The 22575-nt window shown below is 38.4% G+C and overlaps 2 protein-coding genes across 12 annotated transcripts; one reads left to right on the top strand and one right to left on the bottom strand.

Annotated features, from left to right (window-relative positions):
• The first annotated feature begins 3326 nt into the window (after positions 1 to 3326).
• Positions 3327 to 7004, top strand: PNRC2 (proline rich nuclear receptor coactivator 2). 2 transcript variants are annotated; one of them, XM_037828194.1, is made up of 3 exons: positions 3327 to 3514; positions 4458 to 4659; positions 4968 to 7004. In XM_037828194.1, the coding sequence occupies exon 3, from the start codon at positions 4982 to 4984 to the stop codon at positions 5402 to 5404; it is 423 nt and encodes a 140-aa protein (XP_037684122.1). In that variant the 5' UTR covers positions 3327 to 3514; positions 4458 to 4659; positions 4968 to 4981; the 3' UTR covers positions 5405 to 7004. The 2 variants fall into 2 exon arrangements, with proteins under 2 accessions (XP_037684122.1, XP_037684121.1); XM_037828193.1 differs by having other exon boundaries at positions 4454 to 4659.
• A 2834-nt stretch (positions 7005 to 9838) lies between these two features.
• Positions 9839 to 22021, bottom strand: SRSF10 (serine and arginine rich splicing factor 10). 10 transcript variants are annotated; one of them, XR_005215471.1, is made up of 7 exons: positions 21836 to 22019; positions 20304 to 20408; positions 16615 to 16718; positions 15149 to 15311; positions 14851 to 14904; positions 13583 to 14717; positions 9839 to 11150 (listed from the first exon to the last, which is right to left on the bottom strand). XR_005215471.1 is itself a non-coding variant. In XM_037828192.1 (7 exons), the coding sequence occupies exons 1-7, from the start codon at positions 21898 to 21900 to the stop codon at positions 11090 to 11092; spliced, it is 654 nt and encodes a 217-aa protein (XP_037684120.1). In that variant the 5' UTR covers positions 21901 to 22020; the 3' UTR covers positions 9839 to 11089. The 10 variants fall into 10 exon arrangements, 9 of the variants coding, with proteins under 9 accessions (XP_037684120.1, XP_037684116.1, XP_037684115.1 ...); XM_037828192.1 differs by having other exon boundaries at positions 14616 to 14717; positions 21836 to 22020; XM_037828188.1 differs by lacking the exon at positions 13583 to 14717 and having other exon boundaries at positions 9839 to 11383; positions 14851 to 14901; positions 21836 to 22021.
• Between the last annotated feature and the right edge of the window lie 554 nt (positions 22022 to 22575).

Raw genomic sequence — 22575 nt, 5'->3', positions numbered from 1 at the left:
GCAGGTGTTCCACTTTACTCTCTTGGTAGGTTCCAAGAACTTGCTTTGCTTAACTCAAACAAGCCATCAGCTGACAGACCTGCAAACATTCCAAGTTGACACACTTTGAACTCATAGGTGAGCCTGAGGAAGAAAAACTGCCAAACCAGCTTTTGTTTTGAAATTGATATACTGGAGAGAAATGAACTAGCCTGAAAGCCAGTCAGTCCTGCCTAAAGACTTGTTCCATGGGCTTGGTAAAACCTGGGCAATTGCCCCTAACAGCCCAGGCACTCATGGGGTCTAAAATACAATAAGGATCAGCATAAAACTTGTCCATCCTCCAAAGTCAGGCTTTCAGAAATACCTTCTTTTTGCCTCCCTTCTATTTACAGACTGGGTAGGCAATGTTTACTTAACAGGTTTTGTTGAGCTTGGTTCCTACTGATATTTAATTCAAAACGGATTCTCCTGTGTAAAAATTTCAGCAAGTGTGGGAATCCTCTCTTTCTCCTTTCCCCTTCTGCAGGGACCAGGTTCAGTGCCTGTAACTTGCACCTCCTTAGTGGTGGGTGTTGGGGATTCTTAGTAGGTTGAATTTTATGCCTACAATTGGCATTGCCTGTCCTTGATTTCTCAGAGGAACTGAGGAGATGAATCCCCCCAGACACCAGCTTCCTTCTGTGATAAATAATAAAGGGAACAGTTTTTAAGTTCCTTTAGGGCACTGATGGAGTCTCATTTATTGTTGTGTCCCCGGGGCTTGGTAAAGTGCCTGGCACAAAGGTATTCTTTGTTAAATAATGTTTTATATTAACACCCTTGTATTTATTATGCATTTGTCTCCCAGTGTTAATGGCTACCAGCATCCTGAGAGCTGTTTGTTTGCATCAACATTTTCCTATTTGAACTAAGAACCATTAATTGGATTGTATTAGTAGAACCGCCTTTAAAGATTGGCATGGGACAGGCAGAGGCTGAAACAGATATTCTGAACAGGGTTTTAGCTTAACTCCTGCTCTCCAGTTCTGGGATGTTTGGGCACTTGGGAAATATTAATGAATGAGGAGGTTGGGGCTCTATTTAGCTGGTGCTCACAGTTTGGGACTCAGTAAGGGCCATAAAAGCATTTTCCCGAGGGCAGGCTGACTCTGCCCTTCTGGCAGGGAACCTGGTTCAACCAGATGGCAGGGCTGAGCCTTCATCCTGCCCTAGCAGCCCGGGCAGCCCGGTCAACACGCAGTCAGGGTCTGCTCTGGGCAAAACACCTCTGAGCCACGGGACGACAAAGAGGCTGCAGGGAACATGAAGGCTGAGCTCTGGTTTCTTGGAGTGTGGCTTTCAGCTTGAAGCTGTCTGAGCCTCAGATTCTTCATCTGAACAGTAGAGATCAAAATAGTACCTACCCCAAAAGGTATTTGTGAGGATTAAATGAGACGTCGTAAGCAAAGTGGGACAGGGCCTGGGGCAGAGTAAGTATCCAAAATATTATGTCTGGTTATACAGATAAGATTCAGAAGTCTATTGAAGAAATGAATGACTAATTCCAGATGGTCATGGCTTTGAATAATTTTCTAAATGTCTGGAGTTTAGATTTTATTCTAGAATATAGAACATTTGAAGCCAGTGAAGTGACGTTTAAAAAGTAACACATTCAACTTGATGGAAGGATAGAGAGGAAAGAGGAAGGGGTGTGAATGTAGAGGGGATAAGTTTGAAAGGCATATTTTGATGATGATAAAATGGGAATTACAAAAAGAAGGTGCACAGACTGAAATCAGACTGTTCATTTTACAAGCCATTATATATATATAACATAAAGGGCATATCCTGAAGTCAAAGTCTTAAGCCCATTAAACACACCATTGATATTATCTGGCTGGATATCTAAATAAGCTTCCAGAATTTTTGAGAAATAGATTACATTTTCAGTGAGCTAGCAGTTGATTTGCCATGTACATCTTATTCGACTATAATATGATTAGGGCCAGAAAATCTCCCTGCTCAAAAACAACTCTTTTACAGATTTTACCAAATTCATTTGATTAACGAACTCCTCTTTTAAGACGCAGTAGCTCTTCTTAAGATCCATGGCTAGAACACCACCAGGTTTTGTGTCGGGTTGGGGGATAGGAGGTGATGGTAGCAAAAAACTGAAGATTACAAAACAAATTAGGTGGGATTTATTTATAAATCCCACATAAAGAAATTTGCCTCAAGGGGGACAAAGTATATATAAATCATATAACGAAAAAGTTCATAGGTATATGAACTACGAGTGTAAAGTGAATGATTTCGGACCACTTACCCCAGAATTATTCCGATGAATTTAAATTAGTGTCCTCTTTTAAAACACTGGGTCGCTTATACATTTCCTCCAGTGAAGTTGCCCTTCCCTCTACCCTGCACCTTGCTGTTATGTTCGGCTGAATGATGTGATATCCTCTTTTCTCTTCTTTTCCACTTACAAGTGGGTAGAAGGGGAAACAAGGGAGCCCACGTTCTCTCAACAAACTTTTTATTGTGCACCTACAATGTGCGAGGCACTGTGCTAAAAAAGAAAACACAAGAAAACTAGGCTTTGCCCCTGTAGGGGGTACGTGTGTGTGTGTGTGTGTGTGTGTGTTGGGGGTGGGGGGTGGGTGCCCGGGTGGAGACCTATAGTGGCGAACGTAATTACAATAAGGTGTGATAAAAGGTGACGGTAAGGACCGGTGGGGACACAAAGGAGGAAGTGATTAAACTGACCTGTGCACGTGTCAGAAACGCCTTCACACTGGAGGCAACTTTTGAAAACTGCGGGATGAGGGAACCGCAGGAGGAACCGCATGCTTTGGGATTGGCCAAGAAGCTCCCGGAATGGAGGGATAGGAGTGTCGGAAGCAAAGGCCGGTCACATGGGCTGGGGCTCGGCCACGGAAAGCAACTTTTTACGTTTTCCATATACAAAAAAACTAGGGTTACGCAGCTGAGTGAACTTAACTCGAGAACCAAACGTCCACCCTTCAGTAGCTCCCCGGAGGGGGAGCCCCAAGCGTCAGGCAGCTGGCGTCGTAGCCTCAGGAAGGCGCCGTGAGGAGGTCGTGTTCAGCGGCCCCGGGCGGAGGGGAAGGCAGCACCGCAGCGGGCGGGAAGGGAGGCGGTAGCCACTACCGCCGGGAACACTGGTTCCCGACATGCTCCTCACGGGAAAGATTTCAAACCCTCAGCAACCACAACCTCTCCACCCCCGCCCCCCGTTCCCTTCCGACCCCAGCAACAGGCGGCGGCTCGCTCCTTATTGGCCCGGCCCCACGCCCTCGTGCCTTGATTGGCCGCGGTGCCTCCCTCCCTGCTCTTGCGCTAGCCCCAGCCTCCATTTTGTCAGTAGAGACAGAAAGGGGTGGTTGGGTCGGCGGATGCTTGGGTGATCAGCAGGTAGTTCGTCAGTGCTCTTGGGCTTTGTTCGTTCCGTGCCTCGTCTCTCCCTGGAAGGGGAGGGAGACTCCAAGGTCGAATAGGTTCCGCTGCTGTTGCAGTTCCGAGCTTGAAGTCGGTGAGTGGTGGTGGTGCCGCGGGCGCGGCCATGTTGGTGCCCGCGCTCCCCATTGTTGGGGGAAGGAGGCGAGCAGCAGCACGATCGGGAACCCTGGGCGGGGACGCGGGCGGCCGGGAGGGACCAGGTCCTTGGGCTGGGGCTCGAGAAAGGTGGAGCTACTAGGAAGCCAAGCTCCGCGTCGAGTCTTCCTGATTCGAGTCGTGAATGCCGCAGAGTCTGGGAATTGTAGTTTATTTAGGATTATTAAAAACTTCTGGAAGACCGTCTTAACTCTTTTGAAAAGGGACTTCCTAATTGTTTGGAAATTGGTTTCCTGGAATATCAAGTGAAAGGAAAATGAAATCTAGGATGTTCAGTGTTCCCTGTAGGGAGGCATATTTACGTATTTGAAGATGGAAAACTGTTTCCGGTTGTTAGCTTGTGAAAACTTTAGAACCGGAGAGGAATCGAGTGTGTTGGTAACCAAAGGATACGAACATGTACACACGTTGGAAGAGGAGGTTTTGTGTAAAATCGAGTATGTGGCTTGTTGAAAGACTAGAGAATTCTGGTGGACTTCAAAATCATGGTGCCTCTCTCTGGGAAATCAACTTTAAGCCAACTTCTTGGTAGAAGTGTAAAGGTTAAAGCTTCCCAACTTTTAACATTTTTGGTCGCAAAATCCTTGTGAGAATGTGAGAGGCCCTCCCCAGGAAAAAAGATATATAAAGAGAACTTACTGGGTGACTTGCAAACACCCTTCCAAAAATTCCCCAGGGAGTCCCAGATTTGAAGACAAGAGTTCTCAAATGATAGTAGTTATAAAGCCAAACAAAGCCTTTTTCAGAGAACATAGTATTTTCTATTTTAAGGAAGAAGGCATTCTTTAGTTATTTCTGTAAAATATATAAATGATCAGTTTTTCCTGTTTTCTTGAATTAATCTTTACTTTTCTAGCTAGGACTTCTCTCAAACTTGTGTGCTGAGGAAACTCAGATGTTGGCCTCAGCTCCTAGGCTGTCTTCAGCAGATTGGCCCATGAAAACTTCTGTATTCAGACAAAGGAAAGGATCTGTCAGAAAGCAACACCTATTATCCTGGGCTTGGCAGCAAGGAAGAGGACGGGTAGTGGAAATCCTGCAATCTGAAAAGCAGACTGAAAGGTATAAAATCAAATTGTAGGGGATTATATTGGGCAAACATTTTAGATGAACTCAAATCCTAAACTGATGGCTTTCATTTTAAAATAGAGGATTATTCAGATTTCTGGATAAGCTTTTCTTAGGGTAGGTAATAAAGGTTATGCATATAATGAATTCTGAATACCTTGCTGTAATTTGAGTTAAAGGAGTTAATAACTCATTTTTGAGTCTTCTGGAATTACAACTTGCGGTATAGAGGCTTTTTTTTTTTTAACTGAACTTTTCTTAATGGAATTTTACCCAGTATTTTGTTTTCCATTCATTTGCAGGTGACAACCTGAAGATGGGTGGTGGAGAGAGGTATAACATTCCAGTTTCCCAATCTAGAAATGTTAGTAAGAACCAACAACAGCTTAATAGACAGAAGACCAAGGACCAGAATTCCCAGATGAAGATTGTTCATAAGAAAAAAGAAAGAGGACATGGTTATAACTCAGCAGCAGCTGCATGGCAGGCCATGCAAAATGGGGGCAAGAACAAAGTACACTTTTCAAATAATCAAAATTGGAACTCTAGTTTGTCAAGTTCCAGCTTACTTTTTAAGTCTCAAACTAGTCAGAACTATGCTGGAGCCAAATTTAGTGAGCCACCATCACCAAGTGTTCTTCCTAAACCACCAAGCCACTGGGTTCCTGTTCCCTTTAATCCTTCTGATAAGGAAATAATGACATTTCAGCTTAAAACGCTACTTAAAGTACAGGTATAAAATAAGAAAATACTTATGTTTAAATTTAGGCATCACATTTAAAACTAGTTGTCAGTTGGTCTGAAACAAATTCATTAGGGAATTACTCTGTATAAAACTGCTAATGTAGAAAATATGATTAGACTTAATCTCACTTGTTTTATGTATTGTGGGCACTATGAGGTAATGGTAGTATCAGTGCTACTTAAAATAACTAAGTTATTAATGATTGAACTTAACTATTCTTAAGTAACTCAGGTGAAACCAAGTTTAGATTTGGAGGATGACAAAACCTTTTTAATACTTGTTGGGAGAAACTACTAATTTAAAATTATCATTCATGGATCAGTAGATTTACTTGTTGAAAGCTAGTGAATCAGGTTACAAACATCTAGCTAAGACAGAGTGACTAAGAACTAGTTGAACATTTGAGTTGAATGTCCTATGAACACCAGAACAAGAATATGTCAACAACCTGATGCACTGCTAACAAAAAATGTGAATTTTCCTTAATGAATAGTTAAGTACATTTTAATAAGTTTTACAGTGGTTCATGTGGAAAGGGCATTAGGGACTTATTAGAATGAGGCACAGCACATCCTGATGGCCCTGTTACATATAGTGGATAGGTAACTGCCAGTACATGCTCCAAAACCATTTTTAATAGGAATGGTATTTAGTAGTCACTGAGTAGCTTTCAAAATACACTTTTTTGTATTCTAACACTGCACAAGCTATTGACAGTGATCTAGCCTGAAATGATCTCTGTAGAGGTTGGCATTAAGTGAGGAATTGTATAATGCGCAAGTTTTATGTACCTAGGGGAGGAAAGAGCCATGTAAATACATGTATAAAGCTTGTAGCATATGTAAAAACTTGTTGGCCTTTATCCTACAGAAATAGAATATTTTAGTATGAATTTGCTGAATGTAAGACCATGGACTGTTTTTTTATACTATAGCCTAATTTTAAAGGTTCAGATTAATTTTAAAGTTTGCCTTTGTGCTGAAGTGCCAGTGTATGTATGTTATAATTGGTATGGTTGTGAACTATTTTTCAAAGTAAATCCTAGTGTAAGAAGTTTTATATTGTAATTGAAGAGATTTAAGCTGCTAAAACACTTCCTATTTTTAAGAGTTGAAATGCAGTATAGGACTGTTCTTTTTTCCTTAAGCCCAAAGATAAGTATTAAAGGGTCCCTCCAACCTTAAAGATTCATTTTGACTCTCACCAATTTTTGCAACCTTTGATACTAGTATAGTTTATTGTATGATGCCAGTATTTTATTTTGTTGTTAAGTGCAACCTAGGACCACTTATGCAAAATAGTAACACATTTAACCTATCTTAAGGATAAATGTTAAACAAGTTAATCCAATAGTAAGTTTAAAAAGTGAGGGGGGCGGTTTAGGTTAAAAACTATTGTTAATGCCCTAATTTCTAACTTTGCAGCTCTTCAATATTTGTAAGAACAGCTAAACTGTATTTCTCCAAATAAATTCAGATGACATTATCTTGCCCCAAGTCTAATACTGATCTCCTAAAGACAAGTTTACATAGTACTTAATATACCTGTAAGAATTTGAAGCATGAAATTACAAATAAAAATTTTTTTCTCCCCAGTGCTGTTTTTTTTTTTAAGCACCATGACTGTGTAATGTGTATTCTTAAAATGCACGTAAGTATTAGTGAAATAACAGGACTTTGTAAAGAGGCAACTAATTTGCTGATTGGTACTGAAGACACTGGATTAGTTTGACAGCTATGCAATTAAAGCAACTACTAGGGACCCCCCCACATACCAGTACTAACAAAAAGGCTGTGGAATACTCGAGTAAAAGCAGGGGTAAATTGCCTGTCTTCTTTCTACATTTTAAGATGACCTAGGTATACAGAAAAAAAAATTAGCACTTTCGTAAATTGAGACTCCTGCATTCAGTATTATATGAAACTGTACCTTACACAGCTTGCTTCACGGGGACCTTTGGGGAAAAGGTGCTGTTAACACCCCAAAACTGTTTTCCAAATGATAGGCTGGTTTAAACTAGTTCAACAGTAATCTAAGTTTGATACTAACAATCCCAAGGCAAGGCTGTTTTTTCCTGCAAACTAGGAAATACATAAGGTAGGATCAACCTTTTAAGTTTTTTTTTTTTTTAAACTTTCCCAGTGAAATTTCTATGAATAAGAATGCTGAGGCTTACCAAATTCTTTTCTGTACAGCACTGGAATTTCATTAGATCACAAACAGTTCTGTTTAGGCATCTGTTAATTTTTGATCTATACATTGCAACAATACACTAGACTTTTTGGTTTGAGATCTGAATAAATTAAACTGGTAAATCAGTGCTCCGAGAATGGAGTGCACAAGTTTTGAGTAACTACAAATTAAAGGTTGACTGATGCTCATCTCAATATTTCCTGCCTTAGAAAGGTATTACTAAAGTTGTGATTAGCCTGTTAGTATGGTGACAATTACCCAAATCCCTGTGCTCATGAGAAACAAAAAATATTACAGTAAACCTATCATGTAGGATGGCTGTAGTCAGCTAGTGTGAACCCTCAGGGTAATTAAAATTTTTCAAAGTCTCTTAGATGGCAGTGTGAAGGGTGGAATCTTGAGTCCTATTTTCTTCTTCCCAAAAGAAAGCACAAGATAAAACCGAAGGATTTTGGATAAGTTTCACAGTTTTTAGTGTTTTAGTTGCATTCTTGTAGGCAATTTGAGAAAGGAGGGAGACAGTTTATCTTTGAAACTTCTTAAAACCAAGTCACAAATCTAAGGCAAGGCAGAACTAGACCTAGAAAAGAGTGGTTTTTGTTTCACTAACATTCAGAGATGGAGCTGCAAAAAATTAAAAAAGGCCTTTTACTTCTCTACAAACTGTCAACTCTCAATGAATTGAATTTACATGCCTCGCTTTTTTATTCCAAATAAACAGCCCAATCTTTAATACATGGGTGATAAAAATTTTAGGGATACACACAACTCAATAAGCATAACCAACACTGTTGGTGGAAGGGGCAGAGGAAACACCCTCAAATGTTTTTCCACAACAGCTAGCATCTTGTAGTTGATGTTTACTACGTTATCAGTCTAGAATGATATCAGTTTAACTCCTTGGACTAACGGCTGGGCCTCCTACTGTGCTGTCTCAAGTCACATCGTCCCCATTTCAAAATATCTTAGGATTTTGTAAACAGAAACATGGTCAAAACTCAATACAATGAAAAAATCTCTTAATACAATGGTTTGAGACTTGGAAAAGCAATGCTGAAAAATGTGAGTCGTAAGAGCCATTTGATTTTGGATTACATTTAACTTCTGGGGTTTTCTCATCCAGAAAAGTTACCAATTAAGGTGTGTAAGGTTGTGAGGAATGAAATAGTGCATGCAAAAAGCCCATCACATGGAAGGCACCTTATACACGGCAATTTTCACACTGTAAAATGGGAATGGTACCCACTTCCTAGAAGCCTTTCTAGGATTAAGTAGGAATATTTTTAAAGCGCTTAATTAGCATATGACTTGGCATGTTAGATACTTAATGATACAGCCTTCAGTACAAATGCAAACAGCCACAGAAGATAACCTTAAAGCAGTTCATTCCAGTTCTACAGTTGCCAAAACCATACAGGCCTTTACTGATCTCTATTTTAGAGAACTATCAAGTATTACATTAATGGTACTTATAAAAACAGAATGACAAAATATTTTCCAGCAAAAATAAAACCAAAAGTTTAGTAAGACAGACATTTGATGTTATTTAGGAATATTTTCTTGAACAAAAGTTCTAAATACCCAACTTAGTCTTTCCTTTGACCCTTTTAAACCCCATCTCAAAAGGTAATGGGGGAGATACAAAGCAAAAATGTCCCAAATCTATGAACTATATACAGAGTTTCAAAAAATATACCACCGAAATATAAACAGCCTCAATGCTGATGGCTTTGTAAAGGTGTCAGAACGAAAGAATACTTTTTTAAATTAAATCTATAGCCATATCCGAAGTAACTCTAATTCCATTATATCCAATTTTATTGTCTCCACAGAAATAAAGAAATTTCCTCACTTGACTAAAAAAAGATAAACCAAACCAAATGAAAAAACATGCACTGTAATCTAAGTGCATATGTAAGTAATAGGTGTATTAATAATAAGTGTAATCCGCCACTTGCTTGTGTGATCTTGGGCAGGTTTGAAATTTTTTTTATAATAAAATAAGAATACCCCATTTCATACCTCCCTTAGTTATGGGTATTCTGCTATATTATCAAAATCTTTGTAAACTAAAGAGTCAAATTCCTTTTCTGGACTTTTAGAGGAAAAAGCATTCCATGAAGTTTTTAAATATGTGGCAAAAACATGGCAAAAATCAAATGTTAGTGAATGATGACATCAATGTATAAGCAAACAAATTTCATATCCTGATAAGGAACTAAGGAATCCAAAACATTTTTGTGATACTATAAAAGTTATTTATTCACTATACACAGAACATGTCCCCTATAAAATGTACATGTAAATCACTAAAAAGTATAATCTGGTGAACATTTTCTCAATTACAGAACATACTAAATCAGTTGGGGTAACGGCTCTGTCTGCCTCAAAATAGTAATTTTAGCACCCAAAGAGTCTTCTTTATATCTAACGCAAGGTTTAATACTTATTTTGGGATTACTTCCTAATATGTGTTTGAAGAGGCAGTTAACAATTTAATATAACTCTAGTATTTTACAGCCACTGCACAACAAATCAGTTTATTACAGATTAAAACAAATCATTTTTCATTATTTATATTAATGGGATGCAAACAGAAATACTGGATACTTAAAAATGGCAGATACCCACAAAATTACTTATCTTTGATAGTATATATTGGGTTTTATAATTACATTAGGATATGACTGGTGTAAAATAATTGTTATGAATACACCTCAGACAAAACAATGAGGCCATACTGTAATGATTCACTAGATTGTGCTCTCAGTAGACATTAAGCGAATTATATCTATTTTTCTCTCCCCAATTATCCAGTAAAATGTTTTGCCCAACAGTAAGGGTGCAATAAATGTTTGCTGAATATACTGACTAGGTAAGAGGTGAGAAAGACATGGACCCTCTTAGCTGGATATCAAGAATCATATTTGGAATTTACCTGGGAAAGAGGAAGATGTAAGCTGCATGTGGTGTGCAATAAACAAACTCAGATGCCAACAAAGCAAACAATTAAGCAGAAAACACTGGCACCAGAATAAACATCCGCAAGGTTTGCTAATAGCAAAATGGGAGCTGACTTTAAAAGACAACCAAAGAGAAAGTTTATATTGGACCATATCTTTTCCCACCAATTCAGTTTGAGACAGACCAATAGAGGCACTGTAAGAGACTATGGCTGTCTTCCTTGATATTCAGACATCCTAATTTTCAATAATTTATTATGGACCTGTTACCCACGAATCAATATAAACCTATTCATATTTAGGGATTAGTTTCCACAAGTACAAAGTTGAATTTCCTTTTATTTGTCCTAAAATGCTTACTTTCAAGCTTGAAGGGACTTCAATTATTCCATGTAGTTTTCGATAACATTCTTTTATCTTTTCAGACCAGAGTCAAAATATTCGTACAGTATTCATACTGCAGCACCTTCCACCCACCCTTTGGTCGCTTGAACTGCCCTTCTTTGGTTCTTTTTCCGCTTTCTCAGATCTTTCTTGAAGTGTAGTAAGCAGAACTGTACTGGGTATTCCAGCTGCAGTTTGGTCTTAAATAAAAGAAGGATGTTTGTCAGTTTGGTTTTCTTTATTCTTCTCTGTGGTATACAGGATTTTGTTAGTTGAACTGGATGTAGCAGCTTACTGGGCCAAATTTTCAAGAGAATAGTACAATAGTTCCCAGGTCTTTTCCCTGGGTTGTAACTTATCAGCTCATACTCTATGTAGCACCTTTCCTTTCTCACTGAAGCATTATCTGTCATTTTTCTTCTTGCTTACTTGGCTTCAAAAAAAAAAAAAAAAAAAAAATGCAGAGAGGTCTTAAGTAAAAAGAGAGGTGAAGTGTCAGCCCTCACTTGAGTCCTGATACGATCTACTCTAACGTTGAGTATTGTGCCAGATACACAATAAGTGCTTAATAATTGTGGAACTCAACTATGTAACCCAAAATTAACTTAAAATACTGTGTAAGGATCCTTATCAAATACCAACAGGATCCTAACTATCATAGGTTCAATTACGTACTTCTGAAGCTGTTGGGTATAAGGTTTTCAAGAAAACTGTTTTCAGTCTAAAAATAAGCGAGGCAAGTGAAAAAAAACACGACCTCCTAGTTTCAGAGTCTGAGAAGAATTTTTAATGGCCTATCTTCTGAATCGACTTTTGGGATTAATGTGCTTATACTGCACTGTAAGTTTCTCATCAAAACTTAGGGTCTGATAATATTATTGGGAGATGGGTTTTTTTTTTGTTATTAAATTCTCTCAAAAAAACACACAGAAAACAAAACTAAGGACTAGGCCTGGGCTCAAATCCTCGCCCTGCCATTTACAGTCTCCGTGCCTCAGTTTCCTTAATCTGTGATATGGGGATAATAAAAAAATATCTTTCTCATAGGGTTTTGTGAAGAGTAAATTAGTTAACATGTAAAGGTTTTTAAAAATGTCTGGCACATCATAAATACTCAATAAATATCAGCTAAAATTATTGTCATTATCAAGTAGCTAGAATTCAAACAAAAAAAAATACCTAAACCATTATCCCCAAATGGTTATTACTTCATCTTAATTGCTCTCCAACATTCAATGCAAAAGTACTTTAAATCATGCCATAAACACAAGACCAAATGTATCTTGATTAGAAAGGGAGGAGAGCAGAAATATTGGCCCATCCAATAGGAAAACATAAATTAGCTGGCCCCCAATTTCATTTTAACAGGTACCTTAACACTACTGAATAACCTCTAAGTTATTTAATCCAAGAGGCTTAATGAGCAATCATGAAACAACTTTGACGTTACATAATGATTTTTAAAGTACTATGTAAAAGATGTAGATTTCTGGCAAGGTCTATCCTTTCCAAAGTCAAAGTTAATTGTGCCTAGTGCAACACTGATTAACAATATTCCTAAATCTACAAAGGATTGTTTTCATTGTTATTTTAGAATCATATCCAAAACTATAATAATTCCAGTTAATCGTTATTTCCTTCATTTTGTTTTTATTATAGCATGTTTGCTTAATTTACAGCAAGCAGAAAATAAGCTGGGTCTTGTTTTGATCCAAACATTGATGTTTTAAAGGTTGTACACAATATTTGTTAAAAAGAACATATAAAAATACCTTTTTAGAAGCTTCTATAAGAAAGAAAATACAAAGTTTAACCCCACAACTTTCCTCTTTGCTAGAACTGCAAACTACTGCTACAGTTTTAAATAGACTTTTTGTTGTTTAAACTATACATCCAGGAAAATCTAAAAAAATTAAAGAAACGTGCATATAAATGATTGCATAGCAGAACATGAACATTAACTGCAAACAGTAAGAAATGAAAGTTAGAAATACTATCAAATATACAAAGGTTCTAGAATCAATCCTTTGAACACATTCCACAAACAGTATTTAAAAACCATCTTTTGTTCTTTACAGGCAGGCCTAGATTACTAAAACCAAAAAACGAAAAAGTAATCCTCTAAAAGGAATCGTTTTCCCACAATATTTCTTACTTAAATCTGCAAGCCAGCAATCTGAGATTTTTAAAGAAGCTAGCTTTTATTCTGAAATGAGATTGGACATGTCATTAAGTTACTTTTATGGCCCCCAAAACAATCTCTCAGAGAAATAATAGAAATGATAAATAGCCAAAGGTATCATTTCTTCATTTTTAGCCAGGTACTGCCAAGTACAATAATGTACTAATTACCAGTGAGTACACTGATAATCAATCAAGACTCAAGAGATATGACTCTTGCTTTAAACTGACTAATCCTTCCCCCAATTATTTAAAATTTCATGGCACCACTGAATCACCTAGTAATGGGAGTGTCGTCTTTCAACTTGCCTCACATAAAATAAACTGAGGTGTGAAGAGCAAGCCTCCCTCATAAAGAGGTAGGCAGATTTTGATACAAATGCACAAACCAACTGAGTGCTAGAAGCATTGCAATTATTTTACACTATGCACACACACAAACAAAACCTACTTTGAAACAATTTACTTGCTTCCAACAGCAGTAAGAAAACGAAGCAGTATCATGGTCAACAATCCTCCTTAAAATTTAGAATAACTACAAAACAGCATTCTTTCCTCTCAAATTATTCATGTCATCAAAGACCTGCTCAAATTTAAGGTGAGTTCTGATATTTTTTATGTTTCAAATCTGCATAGAAACCAGAAAAAAAAAGCAGTGAAGGCTCTGTATTTCAGTCAAAAACTCAATTTCCCTGTAAATGCTACTTAACCCAGTTGGCATCATTCCCCAAGGCAGTGGGGGATAACAAAAGAACGATTTATTCCACACTGCTTCATAAATAAAATATTATAATGGGCCTAGACATCTTGGTAAGACATTAAAGGTCCACCCTGAACCTAAATGTGTCTGAGCAGTCAGTGTTGTACTGTGGCTACAACTTCACTTTTGTATTATTCTATTTTATTAACAAGCTATGTTTCTAGGTTAACAAGTTCTACCAAATATGGATATGAAAGTTTATCTTGAATAAAACAATGTTGCAAATTATGGTCAACCAACATCTTTTCACCAATACTTCAAGCATAAAAAAATGAGAATCTTTACAAAAATATACAGAGACACCACAAATTGGTAGCTGCCCATTAACATTAAACAAACTGGACTCTTAAGAGTGGCTTCTCAACAGCATATCATTTTAATTATAACCATTGCCTGGTACAGGGAAAACTAACAAGTGTTGTGTGTTTTTTTTAAGCATCATTGCAACATTGTATTCCTGATAATTTAAGTAAACCAAACTATGAGTAAATGAATGATACATGCCTAAAAATATCATGGTTTAAGCTATTAGTGGCCACTGGACTTAGGACTAGTCCAAGACCTTGATCTAGATTTTGACCTAGACCTAGACTGTGATCTTGACTGAGATTTGGATCTAGGTGGTTCTTTTTTCCTTGATTCCTTTTCATATCTTGAGCCAGACTTATAATGTGTTTTGGAATCTGTTTTAGAGGTGCCTCTAGTTTTGGTGTGAGATGCAGACCTAGAACGTGATTTAGCCTTCATTTCTTTCTTGGGCTGGGACTTGGACCGTGATCTTGAATTGGATTTAGATCTTGAAAAAGATCGATTTCGGTGTTTGAATCTTTTAAAACAGAGGAGAGATACAATTAGAGTAAAAATTAGATTCTATATTAATCAAATTTGTTATTTATAGAGCAAAAGTTCACTCTGAAATTGAAAAACATACAGGTCTTTTTCAAAACAAAGTTATTTACCTATCATTGTCGGAATGGCTTCTGCTACGCCGTGGTCTTCCAGTCGGTCTACTGCTAAAAAGTATATCAGAAAAAGCAAACAGTGACAAATGTCTACTTATTTATAGAGTCTTTTAAAATTCCTAACTAAAGTTTCTAAAAAAGCAAAACATAAAACTTAATAAAACATGAAAATATTTTCAGTTTCAATGAAGCATTCCACATATATAATTAAGAGCATACAAAAATGTTAAAAAAATTTAATGCTAACAAACGTAAATCTTTTCTAACCGATCACTGTGCTATACATCACACTTACTTTCTAGGACTATAAGATCTTCTATAGTTGTAATCAAAAGACCGACTTCTTGATCGCCTCCTTTCATAACTCCGGCTTCTAGAACGTCTATATCTGTCATAATCATCGTAGCGAGAAGAACTGTATACATTCCTTCCTTCCTTCGCTTTCATTTGATTTGGTGCTATGAATTACAGAGAACAAAAATATTTAGAAATATTTTAAAAATTAGTATTAAGTCCTCAAATTATTAAACAAAAATGAACATAACAAATTTTGTTTTCCTGCACCCCCTTTCCCTTACAGCTCCAATCTGTGTCAAGGTTAAGTGTGAATACATTAATCTTGGAAAAAGAAGTTGTTTATATTCAAGGAGGTCTATCAGAAGACTGTTTTATGGTAAAACTTACAACCTCAAGTATCTCCCCTACCATTCTGTTTTTTTTCATAGACCTCTCACCATCTAGTCTGCTGTCCAAGATACGTTGACTACTTTGACATTAGGAAAATATACCATATTTTAAAAAATCCAAATTGAAATGTGAATGACTTTTGAACAATATGCTGATCTGGAATCATCCTGTCATGGTTTCCATTTATTAGAACACAACTAAGAAGAACAAAATACTAATTGATGACCTATGAATAATGTGTAGTGTCTGAGACTACAACAAAGAATGGAAGAAAGTTAACACTTATAGAACACTTTATACACGCACGCACGCACGCACACACATACCTGGCAATTGTCAATTCTTATGTTACCTCATTCAATTCTATGAAGCAGATACTTCTGGTGTATGTATAAACACAGTGAGTACCCAGGAACCTATCACCCAACCCAAGCACTGGAGAATTACCAACAGCTTGTCTCCCTAAGTGTTCCTCTTCTCTGCAGCAGCTAAATTAATCCCTAACTTAGAGCACCTTGCCCAAAGTAACATAATGGTTGGGCCAGAATTCAAACCCAGGTTTATCCAACTCCACAGCCTGTGTTCCTGCCTCATTAGTATAAAGCAAACATACTGCAAACGTAAGAAAAAGCAAGTACAGGTTACTAATCTACATAGCCTTTCCCAGTCTAATTCTCTCTGCTCGTTTCCATAGTCATGTACCCATATAATTATCCAATTATAATCTGAAGACCTTTATGAGAAAAAGAAATGGCTAAGACCCTAAATATTTTCCAAGTGTTACCCCTTTCAATTCCATCCCCACAATATTAAACATCCCACAGAAGACAGTATTGGTCAACTTTCTGGAGCCCAAACATATTTCAGGAATTCTGATCTTCACATTCTACCTACATCCACTCTGAAATTTCATAATATGTATGAAAAATATGATACTCTTATCTTCTTGAAAACAGTATTTTTGGGTTTTGAACAGATATACAAAGACAAGTTGCATAAATGCTTCCAAGAAAAAATCCTGAAAAAAATATTGTCTAGAAATGATGCATTATACATGTTAGGCAGTGTACTTACTCTTTCGATCCCCCTGCGCAAACTGGATTTCAATTTGACGTCCACAAATCCATTTTCTGTCCAAATTATGTAATGCATCTTCGGCATCACGAACATCCTCAAATGTGCTAAATGTTAAGGGGCTTGGGAAGTTTTGCAAACTCTGATAATGAATGAAAGTCCAGATGGTAATCCGTAACAATTTACAATCTCCCAATAATTTTCTAGAAAAACCAACCAGCCCCCATTAACTGGCTGGGTGATTCAGCTATAAACACTATACAATATTAAAGTACTTGTGATTTCCTAAGGCATAAGTTTTGAAAATACACTGTGAAAACATTGTAAAGTTATGGAAATAAGATCTGTTACAGCCAAATCACCAAGTAATCTTATATTTGTTCTTGACTGAGTTTTAAGAATTAACTTTGCAAAACAAGAAAAACAGAAAAACAAGTGTCAGTTCTACGTTGGATGCTAAAACAAAAAATTTCTTAAAATAAAAACAGTTTTCACAGATTTGTTTCAAATGAAAACAAGAAAATGCCAATAGTTCTTGTGTAAGCAAGCAGAAAATACCTTACCTTTCAAAAGATGAAGTATTAACCTCAAGTTTATTTTGCTGTTTTCTCAGACATATCTAATACTATTATTTTGTTTACCTGTCTGTCTTGTACTGACTGCCCAGGGAAGACATGGCACAATGGCACTTGTGGGTATCAAGACAAAGGCAAGCAACACTCAAGGCTACCACTACACCAAAAGCATATTGCATCCATTAAGACTGTAAAAACATGCTGTCAGAAAAACAACAGATTACTGCTAAGGACACCTAGACCAGAAAGTCCTAACCATGATACCAAATACACAGCTTTTTGCAAAGAAGGGGGTTTCCAAACAGAGAATCAAGTATTTGTCAGCCTGAAGCAGGAACTGTTGGTACCTGTTTTAGATCTGAGAGGCTAAGCTGCCTTGTCCTTCTTCTGTCAATGCCAGCAAAAATAATCCTATGAGAATCTCTGGCTTTAGTTATTCTGTCCCAACCTAACTCCTTTCCTAAAATGGAAGCAAAGTACACATTCGAGGCACTGCTGATTTAAAAGCTTGGGAAAGGGATCTAGGTTAGGTTCAAGTGTGGATTTTCATTCTATTCTAAAAATCACTCTTCTAATTTGCCCATATCTAGTTCTCAAATTTGAGAATACAAAAGAATGGCAGTTCTAGAGAGCTGATTAAAAATACCCCTAAAGAGACACAATCCTTTTAAGACACATACAAGGGCTCTTTTAATTCCAGAGCCGAAATGGTCCACCTCACCCAAATTCCCACTTTCTGTTCTTAAAGGAATTAAGGACCACAGCAGATTTCCAGCTCTCTCTTCTAGAGGCTATTATGTATAGGTTGAATGGAAGGAGAGGTTTCTGCAAGTCCTAAATCAATGGGCTTTCAACAAGAAAAGGCAAAGGTCAACGGGGAGTTTTAGAACCTTGAATACTATAACTGAACAATTCCCTCAAGGTTAATGAAGTTGTGCTCAAAATAATTACAAGGATTAAGTTCACTTAAATGGGTACAATACATTATTTCTTACTACCCCAAGAGACAGAATATAAGAATTTAAAGATTTAGCTCAGGAGAGCTATAAAAATTATTGAGAGCAAAGTATCCTCTGGTGCTACCCTCAAAAACAATTCTGAGCTGAGTGGGCCATGGCAAGGTTTTACTTTACCTGTTAACTAAGGGACAGAAAGAGAAGGCTAATTGGGAACGGGGTTAGGTAGAAGAGACAATGGCAGCAGGGATGGCCAAATATCACTCTGATGCCATCATGGAGGAATTTGTACTTCAAGGTTTTTCCAAAAAATGGAACGGACAATCCTGTTACCTATTCCTTTTTAACTATTTTAAGACCATAAAAAGACTTACTGTGTCTATTAAAAACTGATCACTTTCCTTTAGATTCCTTTGGATGATAAAACTTTTCTGGTTCAAGTATCACATGCTCTTGAGACAACCTACTGCTGACCGTGGTTCCCCGGCTACCTCCAAACCAGGTAAAATCAGGTCAATATTGTAAGCCAGAATGTATTGCTACTTTTATTTACCATAGCAGATATAGCTCTTATTCTTTCTGTAATCAATTCCTACAACTATCCTTGATCACTGGCCCTGCAGGAGCAGCACTCTGCCCTTTCCCAAAAGATCAGAATATTACCAGGACTCCCTCATCTGAACTTTCAAGAGACTTACTCAATTTAAACATTTTTTCCTAGCCTGAGGTTCACAGCTCAAATCTCTGTTGTCACAAGGAGATGATCTCTCTGAAGGATCAGGAAATAGTTACCTGGAACTCTGGGTCAGGCAGCAATTTCTCACGAATCCTGATTAGGTACCCAAACCAGGGAGGTAGCCTTCTGCCACCCATTCAGTGCCAAACGACCGTAAGTGCGAAAGCACTGCAGAGCCAGAAGGCTTCATAGAGCTACCTCAAAATCAGTCTATAAACACTTAGTATTTCTTAGTGGACCTGACCCTACAAGAGCTGTTTCTAAGTAGTCCCAAGTTCGTACACCCACTTCTACTTTAAGCACGGCTCTGTGGAGTCTGCTTGATCCCCAAACCTCATGCTACTACAAAAGAGCACTGTCTGCCATTCTGTGGCATCTGACCACCTGGTCGAAAAAAAAAGAATTATGCTGAGTTTAAGCTTATCAATATTACATCCTGCTACAATTTAACTTGACAAGCTAAGAGAGAGTGCATTTATACAAGACCACAATCACAAATCAGAGGCCCACACAAATCAAGTTACAGGTTTTGTCATTAGACCAAACCAGAATAATTCTGAGTTAACTGCTTACAAAACATTAAAAAAAAAAAGAAAAAGGAAAATAGTTATTCTGTAGGATACATCAGGTATGATTCCTTTAATCTTGGCCATCATTCAACTTCATCTTGACCTTTAACTCTTTAAGTGCTTGTCAGAAGGACTTGTCATGAGATGCTTGGCCAAAAATGACAGATGGCTTTATCTTTAACTTTGAAAAACAACCTTTTCCCCCTTTTGTAGATAAAGCGAGGCTTTGTCTCCCATTAGGCTTGTCCTTCTTCCAGCTTTTCTTTATTTTTTCTTTTCCCAAACTCTCCCTTCTCTTCAAGCCTGATCCTTAAGAGGTCTTTGGCTTGTCTACTTGCCTTAAGTGTTGAACTCTACTCTAAAGGTTCTTTCATGCTTTCTCTTTGGGGTCGCCATAACTGTACAGACAGCTTTACATTCTCTGAGGCAACAACAGAGGACAGCAAATTAGGGGACAATATTAAAGAAGTTTACCTCATTGTTATACAATTTGTTTTTGATCAAGTGATTCAAGTTAACAAGCAAGAATACCAAACTTTATATTGCTAAGCACAAGAACATATTAACGTTTAATTTGATTTACATTAAAGGTGGCAGTAACCAGAATGTATTCAAATTTAAATCACATAAATATTGAGCTTCAGCAGCATGAATGGGAATTTAAATATTTTGCTATTTTTGGATTAACTTTAAGAAATAGAGCAATGTGTGAGTCAGAATTAATTTTCAAAACTCTGAAGACGTAAGACATTAGAAGACAAAAATAAACTACTTTTTAGATGTTACCTCTTACATAAACTTGAATTTCAAACGTCAACACCCCTCACTAATCAGCCATCTGAAGAAAGGATATTGAACGTAAGCAAATCCTCTTGGACGACGAGTGTAGAAATCAAGTGGAACATACACATCAACTATAGGACCATAACGACCAAATTCACGGCGTAAATCTTCAGACCTAAAACACCATAAAAAAGACTCTCTTAAAAGAGCTTCTTTGTAAGAAATAGGTATCTTTCTGTAACATCTAAATCAATGAAAGGGACTGCGGTTTAATAAAGTGGAAATATGTGACCCATACATAGGTCTCAGCTGTGTCTCTTGGTGACCTGAAACAAACAAGCTTTCTAAATCTCGACAGTAAGAGACAACTTTAAGAACTAACATTCAAAAACGTACAGGTAGTAATTCTTTTTGTTAAAGGAAAACTAGGACCCAAGAATTTGGAAGATAAAAATTGCAGTTTATAATCAAATCTAGTACTACCCGAAAACAAGACATATAAGGAAACTTGATCACAACTGATCCCTATTGTTTTTATCCACATCGTTCACTTTTCATAAAAGATAAAGTATCATTAAACTATATATAAGTCACTACTGCTAATGTTTTCCTTTTACGTATACCAAATTAACTCTAGTACTCTGAAAAATAGCAAACTTATTTTATATCCCAAAATATTAGGGACAGTGTCAAATGCTGAACAGTAGGTGGACGGGGTTTGAAAAATAAGTCACAAATATATGCAGCTCATTAAATAATGAAGGGACATTTTTCTAACCACTAAAACACTGAACACTAATTGTTACTGCTTTCTTTCCTACTTGGAAAAAAAACAAGGGATATTTGATTATTTGTGGGATATAAAGTCTCATCTTGTGATAAGCTTCCTTCTAAAAAATTCTGAAGGCAACTCCAAGCAATTAAAGGAACTGGTGGAAACAAAGCCTATTTAAGGCATTATCTAGACTGATCTAATTTAGCTATCAATATCCAATATTAGAGACCTCCTAAGCACCCCCTCACAAACGGTGCCCAGCATTTCAGGGAACGGGAAGAAATACTTCGTACGATTTAACCGGGAAAATTTAATTTTCCAAATCTCAAAATTTTCTTTATCCAAAACTACAACCCCCCCCAAAGGAAATGATTCGCAACCTTCCCCTCATCCGATCCCGTTATTTCAGCGCAAAACAATTATTTTTTTAAAAACTGAAACAGGTAATCTCTGGGCCGAGGGGGCGTGCACCCGCAGACTGTGAGCTGCAAATCGATGGGGCGCGGATGTTCACTAGAGGAAAGGCCGCGGCGGTGGCTGGATGGGCCGGGAGGAAGGGGCCCCAAACGAGAGGGGGAGGGGAAACCGAAAAGCCCGCCACGCGGCCCGAGCTTCCCGCGGCGGCAGGGCTAGGGCCAGGGGCGCCGCCCTCGCCCCTACGCGGCGACTGAGGCCGGCGGCGCGGCCTAATTGGGCGCCACTGCCGGCGCGGGACCCGCCATCTTCACCCCTTCCCGTCCCCCGGCCTAGCGCCGCCACCGCTCGGGTCCTCTCCGGAAAGCCTGCGGCCTCCCCGGATGTCTCCAGCGTACCACCCCTGTACATACCTGGTGTCGTCGGCCACGTTCCTCACGAACAGAGACGTGTTTGGGGGGCGCAGATAGCGGGACATGGCGGTGGCGAGTCTCGGCCACGGGAACTAACGGGCTCAACAAACCGTCTACGGCTCCTACCGCGGATCCTCGGACACACACAGCCCAAACGCTCCGCTACGGTAACCGCCTCCTCTCGCGAGACTTCACTCCCGCCTCCACCCCTCCTATCTGCGCTCTACACCAGGACCCGAAACGGTTCTTTCCCGCGAGATCACGAAGCATGAACTTGCGCATGCGGGCGGCTGGGGTGCGTGTCACCGCCTCGGTCCCGCTTATTGGCTTCTCAGTACTGTCTCTCCTCGGTCTTTCCCAGCCCACTCTTTTCTTTCTTTAGTGCTTTATTTTCGCGCCCTTTTTTTCCTTGCGCAGACCTGAAGTCAGGAAGCGGATGTCTTAGTCCCTACGCCATACTTGACATTTAAGATTAGTTGGGCAATTTTTTTAAAACGTAGTTTGGAGACCCCGCCATGAAATTTCCTGTCTGGTGCAAACGACTCCCAGCTTTTATTAGATCCCTGACCAGCAGGAATTTACAGCCAAGGTGTGTGCCCTTGCAGAGATGGGCCTGACTCTCTCCAGTGCTCTCAGCATTCCCAGGTTCCAGTCCCTAAGCACCTTTGCCCTTGTTGTCCCTCGCTCACACACCTCTCAGATTTGGGATGTCGTTGCTCTTTCAGCTATCCACGCTGTTT

Source organism: Choloepus didactylus, chromosome 2 (genome assembly GCF_015220235.1).
Source record: "Choloepus didactylus isolate mChoDid1 chromosome 2, mChoDid1.pri, whole genome shotgun sequence".
NCBI lineage: Eukaryota > Metazoa > Chordata > Mammalia > Pilosa > Megalonychidae > Choloepus > Choloepus didactylus.
Note: the sequence above shows the minus strand (reverse complement) of the source record. Positions and strands in the feature narration are given on the sequence as shown.

Coding starts and splice junctions, on each gene's coding strand:
- PNRC2 (XM_037828194.1), top strand. CDS start 4,982: ATGGGTGGTGGAGAGAGGTATAACATTCCAGTTTCCCAATCTAGAAAT.
- SRSF10 (XM_037828183.1), bottom strand. CDS start 21,900: ATGTCCCGCTATCTGCGCCCCCCAAACACGTCTCTGTTCGTGAGGAAC. Junction 15,312..16,614: donor TGCGCAGGGGGATCGAAAGA/GTAAGTACACTG, acceptor TGTAATTCATAG/CACCAAATCAAATGAAAGCG. Junction 14,718..14,850: donor AGCCATTCCGACAATGATAG/GTAAATAACTTT, acceptor CTGTTTTAAAAG/ATTCAAACACCGAAATCGAT.